This window comes from Hypanus sabinus, chromosome 19, assembly GCF_030144855.1.
Source record: "Hypanus sabinus isolate sHypSab1 chromosome 19, sHypSab1.hap1, whole genome shotgun sequence".
Classification (NCBI taxonomy): Eukaryota; Metazoa; Chordata; class Chondrichthyes; order Myliobatiformes; family Dasyatidae; genus Hypanus; species Hypanus sabinus.
In genome coordinates, this window is record NC_082724.1 from 13,344,562 (window position 1) to 13,367,840 (window position 23,279).

At 39.7% G+C, this 23,279-nt stretch overlaps 1 protein-coding gene across 18 annotated transcripts in view; it reads left to right on the forward strand.

Moving 5' to 3' along the window:
- Positions 1-23,279, forward strand: part of atp2b2 (ATPase plasma membrane Ca2+ transporting 2) — an 873,878-nt gene that overhangs the window by 763,712 nt on the left and 86,887 nt on the right. For all 18 annotated transcript variants that reach the window (XM_059944034.1, XM_059944033.1, XM_059944030.1 and 15 more), the window contains 2 exons: positions 6,264-6,505; positions 7,869-8,103. In XM_059944034.1, coding sequence (XP_059800017.1) covers positions 6,264-6,505; positions 7,869-8,103 — 477 coding nt within the window. The remainder of the gene's footprint in view (positions 1-6,263; positions 6,506-7,868; positions 8,104-23,279) is intronic.

A 23,279-nucleotide genomic window follows, 5' to 3' on the forward strand; every position in this document is an offset into this window, starting at 1 on the left:
AAGGCATTTTCTGCCAACAGAAATGCTGCTCGCTAGATGGTTCTTTTTGGGGTTTTTTCACCGTTCTCTGTAAACTCTGGAGACTGTTGTGTGTAAGAATCCTAGGAGATTTGCAGGTTCTGAGATACTCAAACCACCCCATCTGGCACCAACAATCATTCCACTGTCAGTCACTTGGATCACATTTCTTCCCTATTCTGATGGTTAGTCTGAACACCAGCTAAACCTCTTGATCATGTCTGCATGCTTTTATGCACTAATTTGCTGCCACATGATGGCTGATTAAATATCTGTGTTCATGAGCAGGTGTAGATGTGTACCTCATAGAGTGGCCACTGAGGGAACTTAATGACTTGGCTTTTGATAATAGTGCATTCAGTAGATTCACCACACTGCAGAAGAAGAACTTTTGCATTGCAGTTTTTAACTTAGTCTTTTCACTGTCTTATCCTTAGACTCCCCAACCATCAGGGACACCTTGCATATAATCAGCCCAGTGTCGACAGAATTTTGACAAGTTCTGTGAGATCCCCAACTGTGAAATAAAAATTCTCTGATGAGCATAAGCAAAGTGGCAAATATTACCAGGGATACAGCAGGGCTGCCTTGTCACCTAGTTCAGGAGAGCCTGTTGTCACCTGTCATCATTGCTCCAGGGAGTATTGATCAGGGAGAGACAGGTGGAAGGTCATGTCTGCATGCTGACTCGCAGGAACACTGTCTTTACTTAAGTTGCAAGGTAGTGACTTCCTCCAGGGATCCTGTTGACTATCTTTAATGCAGTGAACAAGAATCTACAGTCTGCAAGAAAAGATGTTGGGCTCAATTATTCAGATGTGTTCTTAATTAGGAAATACATTTGGATTCCTATCAGATACTTTAGCATGACTGTTTAAAACATGTTTCAGGAATGAATATGCATTTTCTGGACATATAAAATTGTATTTTAAGACATAAATAAACAAGCAATGGAATTGTATTGAGAATGGGAATTTGCTGTCGGCTTTATTACAATTAATTTAATTATGCTACCTAACAGTACAGATGCTTCTCTAATACATAATTTATAAAGTGATGTATTTCAAGTTATTTGTTTGAATTGTCAAGAGGCTGGCATTGAATATTAACACAAAGCAATATAACTCTGATGTTGGAAATCAGAAATGAATGAAATGCTCAGCAGCTCACAAACATCTTTCGGGAGAGTTCATTCCAACTCATTGCTTTGAACAGACCTGAAAAGAAGTAAAAAGTTTTTAGTGATGAGATGGGAAGGATAAGAGGAAATATACATGCAATTGATTTCCCAGTTACCACCCACTTGAACTCTACTTCCCATTCCTACTCTGACTTGTCAGTTCATGGCCTCCTCTTCTGCTATGATGAGGCCACATTCAGGTTGGAGGAGCATCATTTTATATTCCATCTGTGTAGCCTCCAGCCCAATGGCATGAAGATCAATTTCTCAAACTTCTGGTGATTTCCCCCTTCCTCTCTCCTTCACCATTCCCCATTCCTGTTTCCCTTTCACAACTCCTCTCCTTACCTGCCTATCACTTCCCTCTGGTGCTCCTCCTCTTTCCCTTTCTTCCATGGTCTTCTGTCCTTTCCTCTCAGATGCCCTCTTGTCCAGCCCTTTATCTCTCTAACCAGTCAACTTCCCAGCTCATTACTTCACTCCCTCCTGCTCTCCTGGTTTCACCTATCACTTACTAACTTGTACATCTTCCTCCCCTCCTCCCATCTTATTCTGAGCTCTCCCCTTCCTTTCCAGTCCTGATGAAGAGTCTCGGCTTGAAACATCAACTGTTTACTCCTTTCCATAGATGCTGCCTGACCTGCTGAGTTCCTCCAGCATTTTGTCTGTTGTATATGCAATCTGTGCTGGGCTGAAAGGCAGAAGACGCCAAATGGTAAAAGTATTGAGGCACTTCATGGCCAACCAGAAAGGAGAGAGATCGATAGGGGAAGTAATCATCTTCAAGTTGAAGTTCAAGTATAATTGTCATTCCACCATACAATGATGCATTTAAATGCAACTGGGTTATTCCGGGGTTAAGGTGTAAAACATAGTGCCGACAGTTATGCACAGCACAAAGCACACATAGCACATGTAAGAGAGCAAGCACTAAAACGATATCAGTAAAGTACAGTCACACAAAAAATATATATGCCAAGACCCTGAGTCCATGAATGTTGGAGCAGTCTGCAGTCCACCACAACATAGCTTGTCTTCTGCTAAGCGATCACTGGGGAGCAGCAGAGACTCCAGCTTGGATACCACAAGCATGCTGTCTTTGGTGGCGCGCACTGCCTCCAATGCTTTTCTCCTGGGCAGCTGTAAACTGTCATCACAGCAGCTTGAGGCCTATCCTCGCTATGACCAAGGCTGCACAACTCCCCGCCGTCTGCCAATGTCAGTGATTCAGACTTCCAGCTTTCCATATTAACAATGTGGGTCTTCTGTTCACAAGAAAAGTGACTGAGATGATCACTCACTATTCACTATGCAAACCTCTTTCGTACATTGACTCCTCCGATGCCTCTCTGATGCAGACAGCGGCGCAATCCACACTCCAGTCCAGCTCCTTCAGATTCTCTGCCAACAAAAAGCTCGCTATTGGGGTAGTCCAGCCATTCTTTCAGCTCTTAATGTCCAGCAGGGTCTTACAATCATAGAAAATACATGTAGAAAGAGCAATAACACCTTTGTTTGACCCCATACAAACTGCTGTGATCAAACATGCTGCCATCTTGCCATAGAAAGAAAGAAAAGAGAAATTGCCTTTCAACTCACGAGAGAGCATAGGCCATCAGCTTTTTGCTGTTGATGTTTCTGTAGCAGGCAACTTCTTTTATACGAGGTCGAGTTGCTAGCTCAGCGCTCAACCCAGCACGGATGGGAGCCAGCTGGATTCAAACCCGGGACCTTCCACCCCTTGGTCCAGCGCTGATGCCACTACGCCACCAGCGGGCCATCTTAACAAAAGTCCAGATTAATTTCAAAAGGTGCTGTACACTGGTCAACAAAATAAAGGCCTTTGGGGAAGTTCTGTGCATTTGGGAGTCAGTGACAGATGGTGGTACAGGAGATGCGCCAAGTATGCCATAATAGGAGCCGATTGGAGGTAGCTCCAGATATGAGATACCATACAATGCAGCAAGGCAAGAATAGATTTCATACCATCACAGTTAACACCATCACCCAGGCACCAACTTTACATGTGTACTATTGCCACCCACACAGGCTCTTTAACAGAGGCAGCAGAAATTTCCATCATGATTATAGCGCAAAAATTAAAATTTTGATTTGTTAGTGAGGGCAGAAATTGCCTTACAAGAATAACAACATCAGCTGGTGCATGGAAATGTCAGGTTCACCACCTTGTGTCGTGACTGGAAAAGGCCAGTCCAATTTGTACCTGACACGATTTAATCTGGAACTGGTCTCCAGTGCAATTTGCTCAGAGTAAAATCAAAATAGCATTGTGGACCAGAGTAGGAACTATGTTTTCCATTTGAGAGGCTGAAGTAATTTCCCTTTTTCAAGATTATCTCTGTTTTGTTTTGTGGGTTTTTAAGTTTTTTTTAGCATTTGTAGATATAAGTTTATTTTTTTTAAATAGTTGTATTTAACGCTTTGCTTCTTTTTTAATCTTAGTTAAATCTGTTTGAATGAAAAGCCATGACAGCTTTGGTTGTAAAAGTGGAGCAGAGAGGTTCATTGAGAACTATTTGACTTGTGTTGCCCGTGGCAGCAAGGCCACCTTGGCCAGCGAAGTTAACCTTTCAGATCTGAAGACATTAAGTTAAGATAAATGAGGAATGCAAAATCTGTTTGGGTGAGCCCGCTTGCCATTGATTTATGTGAATCATTCCAGAAACGAAAGGGTTGACATATGAGGTGCATTTGGTGGCTGTACTCACTGAAGTTTAGAAGAATAAGGGGGAACCTCAGTAAGACCTGTTGAATGTTGAAATGCTTGGGTAGAGTGGATGTGCAGAGGATGTTTCCAATAGTTGGAGAGACTAGGACTAGAGGGCACAGCCTCAGAATAAAAGGACATCCCTTTAGAACAGAGATGAGGAGAAATTTCTTTAGCCAGAGGATGGTGAATCTATGGAACTCATTGCCACAGATGGCTGTGGAAGCCAAGTCATTGGGTATACTGTATTTAATGCAAGATAGGATCTTGATTCATATGGGCATCAAAGGTTGTGGGGAGGAGGTAAGAGAATGGGGTTGATTAGGGGCAGCACCATAGCATAGTGGTTAGCACAATACTTTACAGTATGGGTGACCCAGGTTCAATTCCTACTGCTGCATGTGAGGAGTTTGTATGTTCTCCCCATGACCACATGGGTTTCCTTTGCATACTCCAGTTTCCTCCCACAGTCCAATGAACTTTGGGCTCCAGGAGATGGAGTATTTATCAAATTCTCTGATTTCCTCCCACAATCCAAACACCTACCAGTTGGTAGGTTAATTGGTCATTGTAAATTGTCCTGTGATTAGGCTAGGATTAAATCTGTGGATTGCTGGGGAGCATGGCTCAAATGGTCATAAAGGCCTATTCCACACTGTATCTCAATAAATAAATAAAAGAGATTATAAATCTGCCATGATAAAATGGCGGAGCAGCTTTAATGGGTATTTGGCCTGTTAAGTACCCCGTAACTGGGTCACTTACCAGCAAAGATAGAGAGGTCCATTGAAGACTGATGGTACTACTTTTAACAGTATTTATTGGTAAGAATACACAAAAATAATATCAATGCAAACATACAGATAATACACGTTGTCAATGCTAACTCTAACAGTGCGGGTATGATAATAATTAATAAGAAATAAGCTCTATCGTTGTCTAGGGGATAATGTATTGTCTGATGGAAATATAAAAGTCATTAGCTCATTCAGGCTGCAGCCTTTGGTTGGAGTCAAGAGAGAGAGATGTTTTAAATTTGCCAGCTTTTCCTTTTTATGATGTCGATCCTTCGAGAGTTCTGTTTTTGTAGTCGGTCCTTTTAGCTAAGCCGTTCCGTGGATGCCCGCCAATTCCTAGGCAAAGGAAAAGGACGCACGCGAGCCCCACCGCCTGTCGCTATTAAACGCTGTCACGGGATTTCTAGCGTTTCTCTAGGTGCATCTAAAGGGGTTGTTGCCCAGACCCTCTTTTATCCTTACTCACGGGGTCTCAGATGTCAGTCGGGTTGGGATGATGCAATCCCTCAACCAACCCCCCTTTGATCATTCCCTGAGGGCTTCCATGAAGTACAGTACTCAATACACAATTTCGTCTCCAAGAGACAATGGCCATTTCCCGTGGCTTTGTATCGCTGAGGGGCCAGGACATTCCAAACCCCTTTGTGGATTCTGCGTGTCTCTCTCTCATTTCCTGGGTCCCAGACCCGAATTAATAGCGATCTTGCGATTCTCAAAAAGGAGGGGGCTACTTTGTACCCTTCGGCCCCTCAGAATTGGGGCACAGGCGTAACAGGCCTAATTCTACTGCTTTGGCTTATGGTCTTATGGAAACGATTTGCTTGAAAGAAATTTAATTAGGTCAATCTTATCTTTATTTACAAATTTGATTAACCTATTCAGAACAGGGACAAACTTAATGATCCACTGAGAAAATTCAAAGAATGCTTTCCTCTTTTGCCATTTTTGACAGCTAACTCAGAATCAGATTTAATATCACTGGCATACATTGTGAAATTTGCTGTTCTGTGGCAGCAGTACATTGCAATTCCCAGTAATAAAAACTATAAATTGTAATAAGCATTGTACATATCAAAAACAAATTAAGTAGTGCAAAAAGAAGGGGAAAAATTCCAAGGAAGCGTTCATGGGTTCATTGTCCATTCTGAAATATAATGGCAGAGGGGAAGAAGCTGTTCCTGAAATGTTGCGTGTGTCTTTTCAGGCTCCCGTACCTCCTCCCTGATGGTAACAATGAGAAGAGGGCATGTCCTGAATGATGGGGTTCTTAATGTTGGATGCCATCTTTTAGAGGCATCATCTTTTGAAGCTGTTCTGGATTCTGGCAGAATAGAGTCCGTGATGGAGCTGGCAGAGTTTACAGCTTTCTGCAGCTTATTCTGATCCAGTGCAGTGGCCTCTCCAGAGGACGGTGATGCAAGTAGTCAGAATGCTCCCCACAGTACATCTTTAGAACTTTGTGAGTGCCTTTGGTGACGTACCAAATCTCCTCAAGCTCCTGATGAAATATATATGTGGGCTTGCTTTCTCTCTCTTCCAGCCTCCAGACAAGGACATTGGTCTACCCCGCCAGGTTGGTAACAAGACTGAGTGTGGGCTGTTGGGACTTATCTTGGACTTGAAGCAAGACTACCAAGCCGTCCGTGATATAACACCAGAAGAGAAGCTCTACAAAGTCTACACCTTCAACTCCGAGAGGAAGTCCATGAGTACTGTAATCAAAATGCCAGATGGAAGTTTCCGGATGTACAGTAAAGGAGCCTCAGAAATTGTCCTAAAAAAGTATGTAAAATAATATAGAACTTTGCAAATAAAATGTTTTGCATGATTCACTTGTGTAATTTTTGTAGTAATTGTGTGTTTGTACTACTATTCTAGAAGTCACCATAATTATACCTGAAAAATGTAAAGAGTTTCAATACTAACAGTGTAATCTTTTGATGGAATCGATGGCGTTATCTGAAAATATTGCAGTAATTAGATGTTCCCACTGGCTTTTGAAATGAGACTCCTTCCTTCCATCATGTAAACACAGTATTAGAGCCCAGAAGAGAAATTTATGGATGACACCAAGATTGGCTGTGTAGTGCACAGTGAGGAAAGCTATCATGGCTTGCAGAGGGATCTGCTTCAGCTGGGGAAAAGGGCTGTACAATGGCAGATGGAGTTTAATGCAGACAAGAGCGAGGTGTTGCGCTTCGGTTGAACCAATTGGGATAGGTCTTACACAGTGAATGGTGGGGCACAGAAGAGTGTGGTAGAGCAAAGGGATCTAGGAATGCAGGTCCATAATTCATTGAAAGTGTTGTCACAGGTAGATAGGTTCATAAAGAAAGCTTCTGGCACATTGACCTTCATAATTAATGTATTGTGTACAGGAGATAGGATGTTATGTTGAAGTTGTATGAGATGTTGGCGTGGCTTAATTTGGAGTATTGCATGCAGTTTTGGTCACCTACCTGCAGGAAAGATGTAAATAAGGTTGAACGAGTACAGAGAAAATTTGCAAGGATTTTACCAGGTTTGGAGGACCTCAGTTATGAGGAAGGATTGAATAGGTTCGGACTATATTCCTCAGAACACAGAAGACATTTGATAGAGGTATATAAAATGATGTGGGGTATAGATAGGGTAAATGCAAGCTGGTTGAGTGGGACTACAACCAGAGTTCATGGGTTAAGCATGAAAGGTGAAAAGGTTAAGGGAAACAAAGGATAATATCTTCATTCAGAGGGTCACGAGAGCGTAGAATGAGCTGCCAACACAAGTGGTGCATGTGAGCTTGATCTCAACATTTAAGGAGAGTTTGGATAGGTACATGGATAGTTTGGTTATGTTAGCTGTGGTCCTTGTGCAGGTCGATGGGAGTAGGCAGCTTAAATGGCTTAGGCATGGACTAGATGGGCTGAAGGGCCTGTTTCTGTGCTGTACTTCTCAGTGACTCTATGATTCTGTTTGGATGGCATCCTGTGGAGGGTCAGCTTGAGATGTATTGTGATGAACCAAGAGTGAAGGTCTGCCTTGCCGTTTGTGTTCCTGTTCCCATCTGTGCGACCCAGTTCTTTTCACCATGTCTCTGTGGTTTCATTTGTTTTCATATAATACGCATACTGAGTTGACATAGCAACACGTTTCTCTGCTTTAGATGCTCAAACGTCCTAAACAGTGCCGGAGAGCCACGGCCCTTCAGGCCTCGTGACCGTGATGAGATGGTGAAGAAAGTCATCGAGCCCATGGCTTGCGATGGACTGAGGACCATTTGTATTGCTTACCGTGACTTTCCAGGTAGTCCAGAGCCTGAATGGGACAATGAAAGCAACATTTTATTAGACCTGACATGTATAGCTGTCGTTGGCATTGAGGACCCAGTGAGACCAGAGGTAAGCAAATAAAATTCTGATTTCCTGCTTGTTTTGCCGGAATATTGAATGCTGAGATCAAGGACACAAAGGTAAGATACAGATTAAGTCAAAGGAACCAAAGTCGAAATTCAAGATTGGTTAATGTCGTTTCCAGTACATAAGTATAAAGGAGAATGAAATAGAAGTAATTTTTACTCCAGACCAAATAAAGCACAAAAAAACACTGTAAGATAAAGAACACAATAATAAGAAAAACAATAAATATAAATACATAAGATAGCTTATATACATAGACTGATTGCATATACATAAAGTGACGCTGGATACAGGAGTGTCTGTATGTAAGGTGACTGGCAGGAAATGTTAAAGTAGTGGTGGTGGGGGGGGAGTTGTGGTTTTGTGAGTGGATAGAGGTGTTGATTAGCATTTCTGCTTGGGGAAAGCAACTGTTTCTGAGGCTGGTAATCCTGACATGGATGCTACGTAGCTTTCTATCTGATGGGAGTGGGACAAATAGCCTATGAGCTGGATGGGTGGGATCCTTCATGTTGTTAATGGGCCTTTTCAACCACTTTTCTATGCATGTGCCTTTGATGGTGGATGGCCCATATGAATAACAGGATAACGTCAATGGACTCGATTCCCAGTTTACGTGTTACATTACTCTACACAGCTGTTATTTATATTTGCTAAACTAAGGCAACTAATAAAAAATAGAACGCTTTATTCTTACAATACCATGTAATGAATTCTGAAATAGTACTATTCTTCCGGTCCATTTCAGAAACATCTATAGTAGCTGAAGAGCATCCTCATTAAAGATTCAAATACAGAACTGTAATTCAGTTTACACACAGGCCAATCCATCAAGAATTCAGATCAGCTCAGTTTTTGTTAAAATATTTAACAATAGAAAAGCGTTTTAGTTTCTGCTTTTGTAGATGCATCTGCACCAGGCTTTGAGGCGAGTGGTCCCGGGTTGAATCTGGCTGGTTCTTTGCACACGTTCCATCTGTGCTGGGTTGAGTATCGAGCTAGCAGCTCGGCCTCATAAAATACAGACCAAGATGCTAAAGGAACGGCAAGCTTGCCTCCAGATGCGCCACAAGGCGTGGAAAGGAGCAACAATTTCTAATTTGGTTCCATGCTTATATATTTAGTCAAAGTACAGCACAGTCCATGCTGAGCCATTTAAGCTGCCTGTTCCTTTTGAACTGCACCAGGACCATAGCCCTCCATTTCCCCTACCACCCATGTACCTATCCAAACCTATTTAAACGTTGAAATTGAGCTCACATGCACCACTTGCGCAGGCAGCTCATTCCACTCTCTTACCACCATCTGAGTGAAGATTTCTCCCCTCATATTCCCCTTAAACTTTTCACCTTTCACCATTTTACTTGGCTTTTTCTGCTCAAATGAAAGTAATCAGAACAATTGTTAATGCTTTTTTTAAGAATGTGGATGAGTGTACAAAGCATAGAATTATAAATTTGACAAATTCTCAATGAGTTCACATGACACACAGATAGTTATATAAAATATAGGAGCTAATATAGCCAGTTAATGTTGGAAACATTAAAAAAAGACTTCTGGACGTCTTGCTGACAAAGAATTAATCCGCTCAGACAAAGTGCAACTTAGCAGACTGCCAATAGGAATTAAAAAGTAATCAAAATAAAAAGAATCATAGTTTTGAATTTGTTCTTAGTAACAATGGGTTGATTCACCATAGAGATAATAAGAAGTAGATATATTGGTGCTGCTTAACTCAGATTTCCTCTGTTTCCTCCAGTTTTAGTGGTGTACTTTCATAGGGTATCTACGGTGCTCAGGCAATGACATCGTTCTTCAACCAGTCATAATGAAGAACTCATATGCCCAGAAATTTAACACCACTTGGAAGCATTTGTCTGTTGTAATACACACAAAATATTGGACGGTACTCAGCAGGTCAGGCAGCATCTATAGAAAGGGATAGTCGATATATCGGCCTGAGACCCTTCTTCAGGATTAAGGAGGAAGGAGGAAAGATGCCAAAATAAAAACATGGTGGGAAAGGTGAAAGAGGCTAGCTGGAAAGTGATGCATGAAGTCAGGTGGGTGGGAAAGGTTAAGGGCTGGAGAAGAAGGAATTTTGATAGGAGAAAGGGAAGGATGAGGAAACACAGGGGGTAGACAGGTAAGAAGAGGTAAAAGGACAGAGTGGGGAATAGAGAAAGGGGGAAGGGGAGAATTTGTTAACTGAAAGGAGAAATCAATATTCATGTCATCAGGTAGGAAGCTAGCCAGATGGAAATTAAGGTGTTGCTCCTCCATCCTGAAGGCAGTCTCATCATGGCACAAAAGGAGGCCATGGGCCGAGGCATCAGAATGGATCCATCCTTGAGAAGTGGATCCTGCCTTTGAAATTCATTCTATTCACTTAAATACGTTGACTTTCAAAGATCAACTAGAATGCACTCTGCCATCAGTGGGAGAGAAATGTCAATGCAGTAGGAAGTCTAGGCAATAAATATAACTTGGATTTAAATGTCTACAGGAAGCAAATTATACATGGTAAAATACAAAAGGGGCTTCAGGAAAGGGATCAAAGAGACTTGTTAATGAAAAGTAAAACAAATAGTTTAAATTGTTTTAATTTCCAAAATTAATTTTTTCCAGCTTTTACAGCTGTGAAAACAATTCATCTTGCTTTTATTTTAATCAATAAAAGTTGACTTTGTATTGATTGCAACAGCCCCAAGGTTTTCTGACGTTTATAATCCGAAATTGGTGGGCAAGAGTCCTGAGCACCAGACGGCAAAGCTGAGGCCAGGACTTCCATGGTGTTTAATAGCTTTCAAATGGACCTCATTCAAGTAAATAAAGAATGAATATTTTTTTTAAATGAAGTTAACTAAAATTCCACGAAAACCTATGAGTATCTCAAGCACTAAACCAAAGAAAAATCATCTTATACGTAGGTAACTTCCTTGTGCATGGCCTCCTACAGCCTTTATCTTAAAGGTGTAAGAGGAAATTTCCTCGTAAGACTGGTTTCCAACTCTGGATTCTACGTGCGCCCAGCAACAGATTCAATGGTATTACTCTGTCAGGATATCTAGTACCTCTATTGTTCACACCAAATGTAGGGAAGTTCGGGTTTCTCTTCAGTTCCCACAGCTGAATGCTGGCAGATTAGAGCAGTTATCAAATATGAGCGGATCCAAAGGCCAACTTGATATTGGAAAGATTTTGTCCTCAGCCAATCTACCCCAGTCTAAAGGTCAAGTAAGACAAAAATGTGATGCAAGAACCTGATTGTTAGGGTTTATTGGAAATGAAAAAAGAACAGACTGATTATTTAAGAGTATTTCTTGCCTTTGCAGATCTTCACACAGCCCATACTTGTTTTGTTTCTGAGTTTTGTTGGGCCTTCATATCCACATAATTACATTTCTCCACATATCAATGCTTTCATGGTTTCTCTCCATATTGTTATTTAGATCGGGAATACACACGGTGGCCACTTTATTAGGTACAGGAGTGGAACTTGGTATGATCTTCTGCTGCTGTAGCCCATTCACTTCAAGGTTCAACAGATTGTGCATTCAGAGATGCTCTTCTGCACATCACTGCATGGATATTTGAGTTACAGTCAACTTTCTGTCAGAAACCAATCTGGCCGAGTTCCTCTGATCTCTCATCAGTAAGGCATTTTGCCCACAGAACTGCCACTCACTGTATTTTTTTTTCTGCTCGATTCTTTGTAAACTAGAGAGCATTGTACATGAAAATACCAGGATATACTCAAGCCACCCCATCTGGCACCAACAGTCGCAGTCACATTTCTTCCCTGTTCTGATGTTTTGTCTGACCAGCAACTGAACCTCTTGACCATGTCGGCATGCCATTGAGTTGCTGCCACATGATTGGCTGAGTCGATATTGCACTAATGAGCAGGTGTACAAATATACCTAATTAAGTGGTCACTGAGCGTAAGTATGTATGAGCGAAGCCACACATCTTCACCTTTTGACTTGTTTTTCTTTACCTCTTGGGCAGATGATATTCTTGTGAGGGACACTCAGTTATTGCTTATAATGTCAAACAGTTGCTCCTGTGGACAACTAATGGCTAAGCTGAAACTTAACAGTGTAAGTAATGCCTAGGAAACAATGTGGGTGTTTCTTTAGAACAGACTGATTATTTAATTTTTATAATATTCTTTATGGTTGTTAAGTAGTAGAAAATTGTCCAGCTTTTTTTTTTACACAAATTACAGATTTGTAGGAGCTTCACCAGGATGTTGCCCAGATTGGAGGGCTTCAGTTTTGGAGAGAGTTGGACTAGACTGGGCTTGCCCAAAGGAGAGTGAGGGTGACCCAATAGGTTACAAATATTCTAAGAGGTGTAGACAGTCAAGACTTTTTTTCCATGTAGTTCTGGCTATAAAGAGTTTTAACGAGGATTTGAGGGTTTTTTTAAAACAAAGAGTTGGTTGATACCTGGAGCTCATTGCCAGAATCATAAAACACTAAAGCACCGAAACAAGTCCAATAACCCGCTGAACTGTTATTCTGCCTGGACCCATCAACTTGCATCTGGACCAGAGTCCTTAATACCCCTCTCATCCACGTACGTATCCAAACTTGCCTTCAATGTTACAATTGCATCTGATTGTGCTGGCAGCTCATTCTAATTGGCATCACCCTCTGAGTGAAGAAGTTCTCTTTCAGATACCTCTTAATTATTTCAACTTCACCCCAAGCCTATGACCCCTGGTTCAGGTGACACACAACCTCAGCAGGAAAAAAATTGCATGTATTTACACTATCCATACCCCTTATAATTTTGTATACCTCAATAAAATCTCCCATCATTCTCCTACGTTCCAGGGAATAAAGTCCTAACCCATTTCAACCTTCGCCTCTAACTCAGGGACTTTCCTTCAAGTCCCAGCAGAATCTTTGTAAAATTTTTAAGCACTCTTTCAAGCTTATAAATATCTTTCCTGCAGGTAGGTGAGTAGAACTACACAAAATGCTCCAAATTTTGTCTCATCAATGCCTTGTATGCATAACATCCCAACATCTGTACTAAATTCTCTGATTTGTGAAGAACAATGTGCCCAAAGCTCTCTTTATAACTCTTTCTACCTGTGATGCCACTTTTGAGGAATTACAGATCTGTATCCTGGATCCCTTTTCACTATCACACACCTCAGTGCCCCGCCATTTTCCATATAACTCCTATCCTGGTTTGTCCTGCCAAAGTGCAACATACATCTCACACTTACCTACAATAAATTTTACCTGCCATTTTTCAGCCCGTTTTTCCAGCAGGTCCAGATCCCACTGCAAGTTTTGATAGACTTCCTTCCCAACCACTACACCCCCTCCAACCTTGGTGTCATCTGCAATATCCCAAGGAGGCAACATAGTCTGATGCAATCACTATATATGAGAGTCATTTAGATATACACTTAAATAGTGAAGGTGACAAAAATATGGGCCTAGAGTGAGCGAGTGGGATTGGTGTATGGAGGAAAAGGTCAGCATGGATGAGCTGGCTCAAAGAACCTGTTTCTGTACTGTACAAATCTGATTCTATGACCCTGTAATTCAAATACATAGCCCAGAAACACTTTTGGAGAGCAGTGTAAATTCCATACCTGTTTACTTCACCTTTTGCACTGCTGTTTACTGAAAATGTGAATTGGTAACCGTGTTGTAAAGGGGGATTCAGCGCACTGAGCTTGGAATCTTGTTCTCTATATTCATATCCAAGTACATTTAAAGATGAAGAGAAGGGTACAGAACAAATGACAGGGAAGGAAATAAAGCAAATTAGTGCCAAATTAGCTGCAGAAAGGGAAAGACAGCTGATAAAGAGACTGATTTATTTTTATAGCATATTAGTAATGATAGGTGCTGTGAGCTCCCTTGAACTTCTCCAGCAATTTTCATGCTATTAAAACTGAGATTTGGGAAATTGAGAATATTTATAGTGATGATTAGATAGGTATTTTATGTTACAGTGATCCATGTCAGAGATTAAAAGCAGGCACATAATTATTAGAAGGAACTGACTAAATTTAGTTCTAAATACCTGCTGTGTTATTGTTCCTTTGGTAGTATTATTTAATCAGACAAATATGTTGGAATAGCCTCTGCTTTTTCTCTTACTATTTTGCTGTAAAAAAAAACACTTCCTGAGGGTAGGTGGTGATATGGTTGAAAGTAATCTTAAAGTTGAGAAGACAGCAAAATGTAAAACCTGCTGTCACAAGATTCTGCAATTACTACCCACATATCCATTAGCTTGCGAGCTGCTACCATCCATTTAACCACTGCCTGCATTCTGCATTGAGCAACAAACGAAGAATAACTCTTTTGCTGAAACAGTTCTCATCAGAAAGAATGAAGGTGATAAATGGTGGATCAGACATACATCTAATGACATGATCAGTGCACCTCAGCATAAATACCTAGGCAACTGAGAAGAATATTGCATAGTCAATGATAGAATAAGAAACAGATTTATTGTCATTTACTTATGTTGTAAAATTTGTTGTTTTGTGGTGGCAAAAGTCACATAACTTACAGAAGTTAATAGTGCAAAAGAGGAATACCAAGATTGTGCTCATGGGTTCACAGATCGTACAGTAAACTAATCACAGAGGGGAAGAAGTTGTTTTTAAACTGTTGTATGGTTCCTGCACCACCTCCCTAATGGTGGTAATCATGTCACGGATGGAGAAGATCCTCAAGGATGGGTGCTGCCTTCCTGAGGCACCATCTCCGAAGATGCCCTCGATGGTGGGGAGAGTTGTGCCCGTGATGGAGTCGACAATGAGTCTAAACTCCAGAACAGCAGAAATTTGATCCACTCCCTTTACCTAGAATTATCAACTGCAATCCATGCCTGTTTGCTTGCTTGGACATAGAGGCCCAAGCTGGCTGGCCCTCCACACTTTGGGCTTCAGAGGCCTGCTTTGTGTGAATACTGGACTATAGGTGGTGCAGTGAATGGTCCTGCTCTTCAAGGTTCCCACGTCAGAAGGCAGTGCTGGGTAGTGGTAGAACTTTAGTTTATTTCTCAGCCATGATTAGTTTTAGAATTTTACTAAAATCTCAGAATCTGAAATGAAAAATTAAAATAGATGTTCCTTTATTTTATTCTTCGAACGTTTTAAAATAAAATTAGATAAGACACATGCAAAAATAAAATGTCAAAATATATTAAAATGAAGGTGAGTCATTTATGCCTTTTAAACTCTGTGTCTTATAAACCCCATTGAACTTATGACTTTTGGATTCTATGCTGACTGATCTGGTGAAGGTTATTTGTGGTTACACCGAATTGTAACACTGGGCAGCCTGCAAACCTGGGCCTCGTGCTGTTATTAATGGGGCAAATGGACAGGGTGAGCTCTGTATCTGTCAGTCAATCCCACACTTCCGCACCTCATAATGTTTATGCTTAAGTCTGGGTCCAGCTTTACATTCAATTACTGACTGCATGAAGCTAATCAGTACATTGCACACCTGGAAATGATACTAGGGGTAGAAATTCTTTTTTTTTGTGCTAAATGTGTGACGTAGTAGAGGCTACATATAATATTCTGCTTCCTAAATTGAAATCTATGGATCTAAATTTCAGAAATATAGAATATAGTGCAGACACTACAAGACTGCATGTTTAACACAATTCACTATCCTCTTAATTTAAATTATAACTTTGCAGATCTAGGGAAAGTCTTTATAGGTGCAATATAACAATTAGTTTGTCATAATATAACCGCATTTCATGACTGGGCTGCTACATGCCTGGTCATTCAACTCAAGGGTGCTACGTAATCTATTAAGCGCAAGGAGCTGAAACTTGCAATTCAATATCCCAAACATGTTCTTACTTCCCACTGAAGAAATATCTTGCCAAATCTCTCTGTCTGGATTAAGAATCATAGAACAATTATTGCTTCAGGCCAATTATACCCAATGTGGAAAAGAAGTGTGTAATTGATAGAGCCACAAGTCAGAAAGATATACTTAGCAATTTCACAACCCTTTGGTCATTTCCAATTAACTTCCTTTTGTTTGTTGGAGTGCCAGCACTATTAAACTCTCCCTACACCCTTCAGGCTAGTGAACTATTTCAAACGAGAAAATTCTTTCTGTGGATGGTTATTTAAATATATTACAGTTTTCAAATTTGATGTAATTCAACAGTTTCACATCAATAAAGCTCATCTTTAATTTGCCTCAAATACAAGTTTTTGCAAATCTTTGTTTCATCTCAGTTGTTAGAAATGATAGAAATTTAATCCTAAGAGCGATGAATGTGCAAATAAAGTCTGTACCTATTAATTCCATGAAATTGTTGGGTTTAAAAAATAAGCTTTCAATTCACATGTTATGAAATGATCTGAAGAAAGTAAAGTGCAAGTCATAAACTCAAAGTTGAGTTTATTGTCAAACGCACCAATTTACAGATGGAATGAAAAACTTACTTAACTCAGCATCACATGTAAATAGCATCAGATATGGGCGGAATGGTAGCATAGTGGTTAGCACAATGCTTTACAGTACAGGTGACCTGGGTTTAATTCCTGCTGCTGTCTGTAAGGAGTATATACATTCTCCCCATGACCCCATGGATTTCCACCAGGTGCTCCGTTTTCCTCCTACAGTTCAAAAGCCTACCGGCTAGTAGATTAATTGGTCATTGTAAAATTGTCCAGTGATTAAACTAGAATTAAATTGGGGGCTTGCTGGGCAGCACAGGTTGAAGGGCCAGAAGGGCCTAGTCTGTGCTGAATTTCAATAAATAAAGAAACGAATCAGCAGCATTCACAAGAAAATTGGGAAATAAACAGAAATTGTACACTCTTTTTACAAGAACACAATTAGAACCAAAAAAAGTCCATTGTAGTACAAAGTGATCAAAGTGTTGTATACTGCAGATTAGGTGGTGAATGTTGGTTTGAGAACCAAATGATACCTGTTCTTGGAAGTGTGAGGCTTCAGGCTTCTGTATCTCTTGCCTGAGGGTACCTCTGAGAAGATACCATGGACTGGATGGTGGGGATCTTTGGTCATAGATCTTAACACATCACCTTATGGATGTACGACTGATCATAGGGAGGAAGAGCCTGTGATGTATGGAGCTGAGTCCGCTATTCTCTGCAGCTTTGTACTTTCTGATTGCCCTATCAGACCATAATGCAACCAGTCAGGATACTTCCAACAGTGCATCTGTGGAAGTTTGTAAGAGTGTTCAGTGAGAAGCTGATTCTCCTAATCCTACTATGAAAGTAGGCACAGGAGCAGAATTTGGCCATTCGGTCCATTGAGTCTGCAGCGAAAGCTGATATGCCTTCCTTTGGTTGCATCTATATGCTGGACTAAGGACAGATCATCTGATGTGTTAATGCTCAGGAATGTAAAGCTGCTGACTCTCTCTACTGCCAATACCCCAGTGTGCACCAGTACATTGTCAACCTTTCTTCCCCTTCTTGAAGTCCACAATCAGCTCTTTAGTTTGATTGATGTTAAGCGAGAGGTAGTTTTTGTAGCACCACTCAACAAGTTGCTGTATCTCACTCCTATATGTTAACTCATCACCCACCTGTGATTTGTCCAACAACTGTGGTGTCACTGGTGAATTTGTATATGGCATTGGAGCTGTGCTTGATGTGTATAGAGAATAGAGCAGGTGGCCAAGCATGAAGCCTTGAAGTGCACATGTGCTTTTCCTTTCTTTCTTTTTCAATCTTTTTATTGATTTTCATATATACACAAAAAAAAACATAACATAGTAATGAATAAATTATGAATACAATAGACTTGAAATCACGTTGATAATAAGATAACAATATCCTATTAAACATCAACAGAAGAAAATACCTTAATCAATCAAGTCCATATGATTATATATGAAAAAAAACAAAAATAACCGTTAAAAGAAGAAAAAATTTGAAAATATGTGAAAAAAAGTATATATTAAGAAAAATAAAACACTAAACTAAACTAACATGGGCAATAATAATAGTTTACAAGTATATGATAGTGTCAACAAACTCCGGCACTCGATACCTGAACAAGAATAAGCAGAAAGAAGGTCTGGAAAAGGCCAAATTAATTCATATGAAAATGTCGAATAAACGGTCTCCAAGTTTCTTCAAATTTAATTGATGAGTCAAAAATAGTGCTTCTAATTTTTTCCAGGCTCAGATAAGAAATAGTTTGAGAAAGCCATTGAAATGTGGTAGGAGGATTTACTTCTTTCCAATTTTGTAATATAGACCTTCTGGCCATTAATGTTACAAAAGCAATCATTCGTCTGATTGAAGGGGAAAACTGATTACCATCTTCATTTGGTATGCCAAAAATTGCAGTAATAAAATGAGGTTGTAAATCTATATTCCAAATTGAGGAAATAGTAGTAAATATGTCCTTCCAGTAATTATGTAAAGTGGGACATGACCAAAACATATGGGTCAATGAGGCCACTTCTGAATGACATCTGTCACATTGAGGGTTAATATGAGAGTAGAATCGAGCAAGTTTATCTTTAGACATATGAGCTCTATGTACAATTTTAAATTGTATTAAAGCATGTTTAGCACATATAGAAGAAGAATTAACCATTTGCAAAACTTTTTTCCCATTTATCTGTTGATATATTATATCGAAGTTCTTTTTCCCATTCTTGTTTAATTCTAACTGATATTTCTGGTTGTATCTTCATAATCATATTATAAATAAAAGCTACTAATCCCTTCTGACAAGGATTTAAGGTAAAAATCAAATCTGTAAAGTCCACCAAAGTTGAATTAGGAAAAGATGGTAAAACTTTATGTAAGAAATTTCTAATTTGTAAATATCTGAAAAAATTAGATTTAGGTAATTCAAATTTGTTGGAAAGTTGGTCAAATGACATCAAAGTATTTTCAAAAAAGAGATCACGAAAACATTTTATACCTTTCCTTTTCCATATGTTAAAAGCTTGATCTGTCCAAGAGGGTTTGAAAAAGAAATTAAGTAAGATAGGGCTATCAAGAACAAAGTTTTTCAAAGTAAAAAATTTACGAAATTGAAACCAAATTCGTAATGTATGTTTAATAACAGGATTAGATATTTGTTTATTAAATTTAACTAAATCAGCAGGAAGACAAGAACCAAGAACAGAGAATAGAGAATATCCCTTTACCTCGTTACATTCCAAATTTACCCACTGTGGGCACAGTGGTGAATCCAAATCTAGTTTCCAATGCATTAAATTACGAATATTATTTGCCCAATAATAAAATCTAAAATTGGGTAAAGCTAGACCACCACCTTTTTTAGATTTTTGTAATTGCTTTTTACTTAACCTAGGGTTTTTATTTTACCACACAAATGAGGAAATTTTTGAATCAATATTATCAAAAAAAGATTTAGAAATAAAAACTGGTAGGGCTTGAAATAAGTATAAAAATTTCGGTAAAATCATCATTTTAATAGCATTAATCCGACCAATTAATGATAAAAACAAAGGAGACCATCTTGTGGTAAGTTGATGAATTTGATGAAGCATAGGTAAAAAATTCAGTCTAAATAAATCTTTATATTTCTTGGTAATTTTTATACCTAAATAGGTAAAGTTATCAGTAACAACTTTAAATGGTATCCTATCACTCAATAAAGTTTGTGCATTTAAAGGAAATAATTCACTCTTATCAACACATGTGCTTATGGTCAGTGAGGAGGTGATGTTGTTATCAGCCCTCATTGAGGTAAGCCAATGAGGAATATGAGGATCCAGTTGCACAGAGAGGTACCAATGTGGTTGCAAGGGAGTTCTGCCTGCCCCACTATAGGAAGGATTTTGAGGCATTGGAGAGGGTGCAGAAGAGGATTATCAGGATGCTGCCTGGTTTAGAGGGTGTGTGCTATCATGAAAGACTTGATAAACTTAGGTTGTTTGCTCTGGAGTGGCAGAGGCTGAGATGGAGGAATATGGATATTGTGTCAAAAGGAGGGATTAGTTTATGGGCTTTTTAAATTTATTTTTACATGGTTCAATACAACATTCTGGGCTGAAGAGCCTTTTCCTGCGCTGGGCTGTTCTGTGCTCTATGTTCTAACATTCTATCATCCAGACTTAGCATATCCTCACACAGTTCTCTGCTGGGAGGCCCATCCAACAGTACTCAAAGTTGTAAATGCAAAAGACATAATTGTTAATATTTTTTGCTGAAGAATTTGTCTAATTCCTCCCCATTCCTATTTATTACTGTTTTATGGCCCTTTTAGAATATAAGGTGCAGAGAGGAACAGCAAGAAAAACAGTTAAAATAGACAAGTAATTTTATAAAGTGGAAGATCAGTTTGAAATTAAAGGTTAATACATTTTATTTAAAACATATTTGGCAATTGTAAATTAATTCCAAACTTTAATTTGGAAAACACAAATTACTGACTTTTGCCAATCCCTTCCATCCAGGTCAGCAAACCTACTCAAATAATTTGGTCTGTGCTAAGTATGAGTCCAGATTCAATGATCTTTTTATGCTTAGCATCTGGTTGTAGTGTATTCTGTACTCTCATTCTGTTAGTGCTGCCCTCTGGTGTTTGCTCAGCGCTGTCTCTGGTGTTTGCTCAGCGCTGTCTCTGGTGTAGCTCGGTGCTGCCCTCCGGTGTTTGCTCAGTGGAAGAACAAACTGGGCCAGGACAATCTACAGTCATGCCTACCCCATGGGACTTGGGTTATATTATTTTCTTTGTGACTATATTCTTCCGAAATTGTAATGATATGTGCTATTTAGGCTATATGCAGTGTGTTCTGTGCTGTTGGCAAAGCGTTTTGCCCCTTGGCCTGGGGGAATGCTGCTTTATTTGACTATATTCACGTCTGGGTGAATGGTAATTAAATTTGAATTTGAGGAGTCAGAGACTAGTTGTATAGTGGAGAATGGAGCAACAAAGCATGATTTTGTTAATTGTAATGTTTTCACAGTCACAGAGCTGAACAGGTTGGGTTAATTTTAGCCCAAACTGTTGCTGTTAATTAATTTAGTTGTATGTGGATAAAAGAGTCTGGGAATAGTTTTGGTTTTCTAACCTCCCAGTACAGATTTGAACCCTTGTTTAGGATACGTAAAGCAAACAATTCTCAAGAGCTAAAGGATTGCACACAGTGTTTTTGTTGCAGTGGGGAATTTTTCTGCAATTGGCAAGTCAGTTCAAAGGGTTTAATTATTCAATTTTGTCTCCATAGCAACTTTTGAAAGGTTTGTCCATATAAAATGGATGTATAATTGGCCACAGGAATTCGGTTGCTTTTTTTAAAGTGGATGGATAGTTGGATATGTATTTTATACCTTCATCCATTTGGATTAAAGCCTTTGTTTTGCCTCCAAGACTTCTTGCCAATGTATTAATTTGCAAGTAAAAATTGCCGAGCAATGGAATCTCTTTGGATAAACCCATGGAATCAATGCAATGTAGAGGATGATGATAATACTTTCAAGACAAACAGCATATGCAGGTCCACTGTTATTTCAGAAACCTGGCAGATGTTCATCATGACTTTAAAATCCTCTTTTTGTGAATCTTCACATTTCCTGTTTTCTTGAAAGACCGCCTTTCTACCTTATCAGAGAGGTTATAACAGTGAAATGCCAGCAGCTGCATGTTTGACTTGCTCGGTATCCCAAGAACTCCGAGTTTTTCCCGTTATTATTAAGGTCACTATTTCCCTAAGGTTCTCTGTTAAAATATCCTTTGGAACTCCAACATGGATTTGTACCCAATAAAGCAAATATGCTGATGGAAATACATTGAGTTTTGTCAATGAGGAAGTGTGTACACTTGAATGCTCCTACAATAACTTTCAATAGATAGCCTCAAAAGATAATGCCTGTTTGGGCATCCTCCCCTCTGACATTAGGGCAACAAAATGCAATATCTATGCCATTTCTTGTGTGGCAGGGTGGAGTTATGTGTCTACCAAAGGAGGTGTAAGCCAATTCTTCCCTCCACTAGCCTGCAGATCATCGTTGGCAAGGAGTAGCACTCTCCCACCCCACACCCAATCAGCATTACGTGAAGCCCTGGGAGCAGGTCAAATGAACAGCTGGTGCATATCACAAGTTCTGGTTATGCAACCACTGACAGCAGGCGGACAGTCTCCTGTTCCTACTTCTCCTGCACCAGGATTCAGCCGCATGCAGTTAAAAACGTGAGAGTGCTCTCCACTTTCCTCAGCGGGTAAAGGTAATAAAAAGCTGCAACGCGCACAGCTCAGCAGTCAGGCAGCATCAATGGAAACGAATAGACAGTCAACGTTTCGGGCCAAGGTCTGAGAAGGAAGGGGGAAGATGCCAGAAAAAAAAAGTGGGGAGATGGGGGAGCTTGTAAAGGACCCTTAAATGCCGGCTCCAACTCTTCAAGTGCTATTCCATTGCTAGTCTTCCCACTCAGCACCAGCGGTTACATCTATCCCGTCCATCTGGCATCATTAGCTTGAACATGATGATGGTGATACAGTTTCACCTCATGAGCAAAACAACAAATTTTCAAGAAGACGGTACCCCATCAAAATGTGTACAGTTTAAAAGCAAGGAAAATATGTAACTCCCTCCCTCCGAAAATATTATTTTCAAGAAGAAAACTAAATCATTATATTAATATTCAAAGAAATTATGACATTTTGGATATTTGAATATGATTTTTAATATACTGTGTATTGTTTCTTAAGGGTAAGTTCTATTATCTCTCAGCACTTTTGAATTTGGCACAGAAAAATGCTTAACCTACTTAGCTGTGCGAGCCTGTAAAATTTGACAGGCTACTCCTCTTTGCTTTCAGCTTAGAAATGACTACAACAGGGTCACGTTGCAGATTGCAAACACTAAGCACTGGCAACCGCGCCATAAATGCATGTCACTGATCTGGATGAAAACTGCCGACAAAGATCTTAAGAAGTGCGTGGCAACAGCAGCTTCCCTGCTGAAGTTGATCACTCTCGAGTTCCAGGAATCCCTGGGGTTCGGCATCCACAATGCTTTTAAACTGCCCGAGCAGCCAGTCACCTTGAGAATGTCTCATAACCACAAAAAGAGGATATTTTTAGTGATAGACAGAATACAAAGTAAGGATTGAATCATACACAAATAATAAAGTTGGAAGCAAATACAATATAAATCTTATATTAGCACTGAT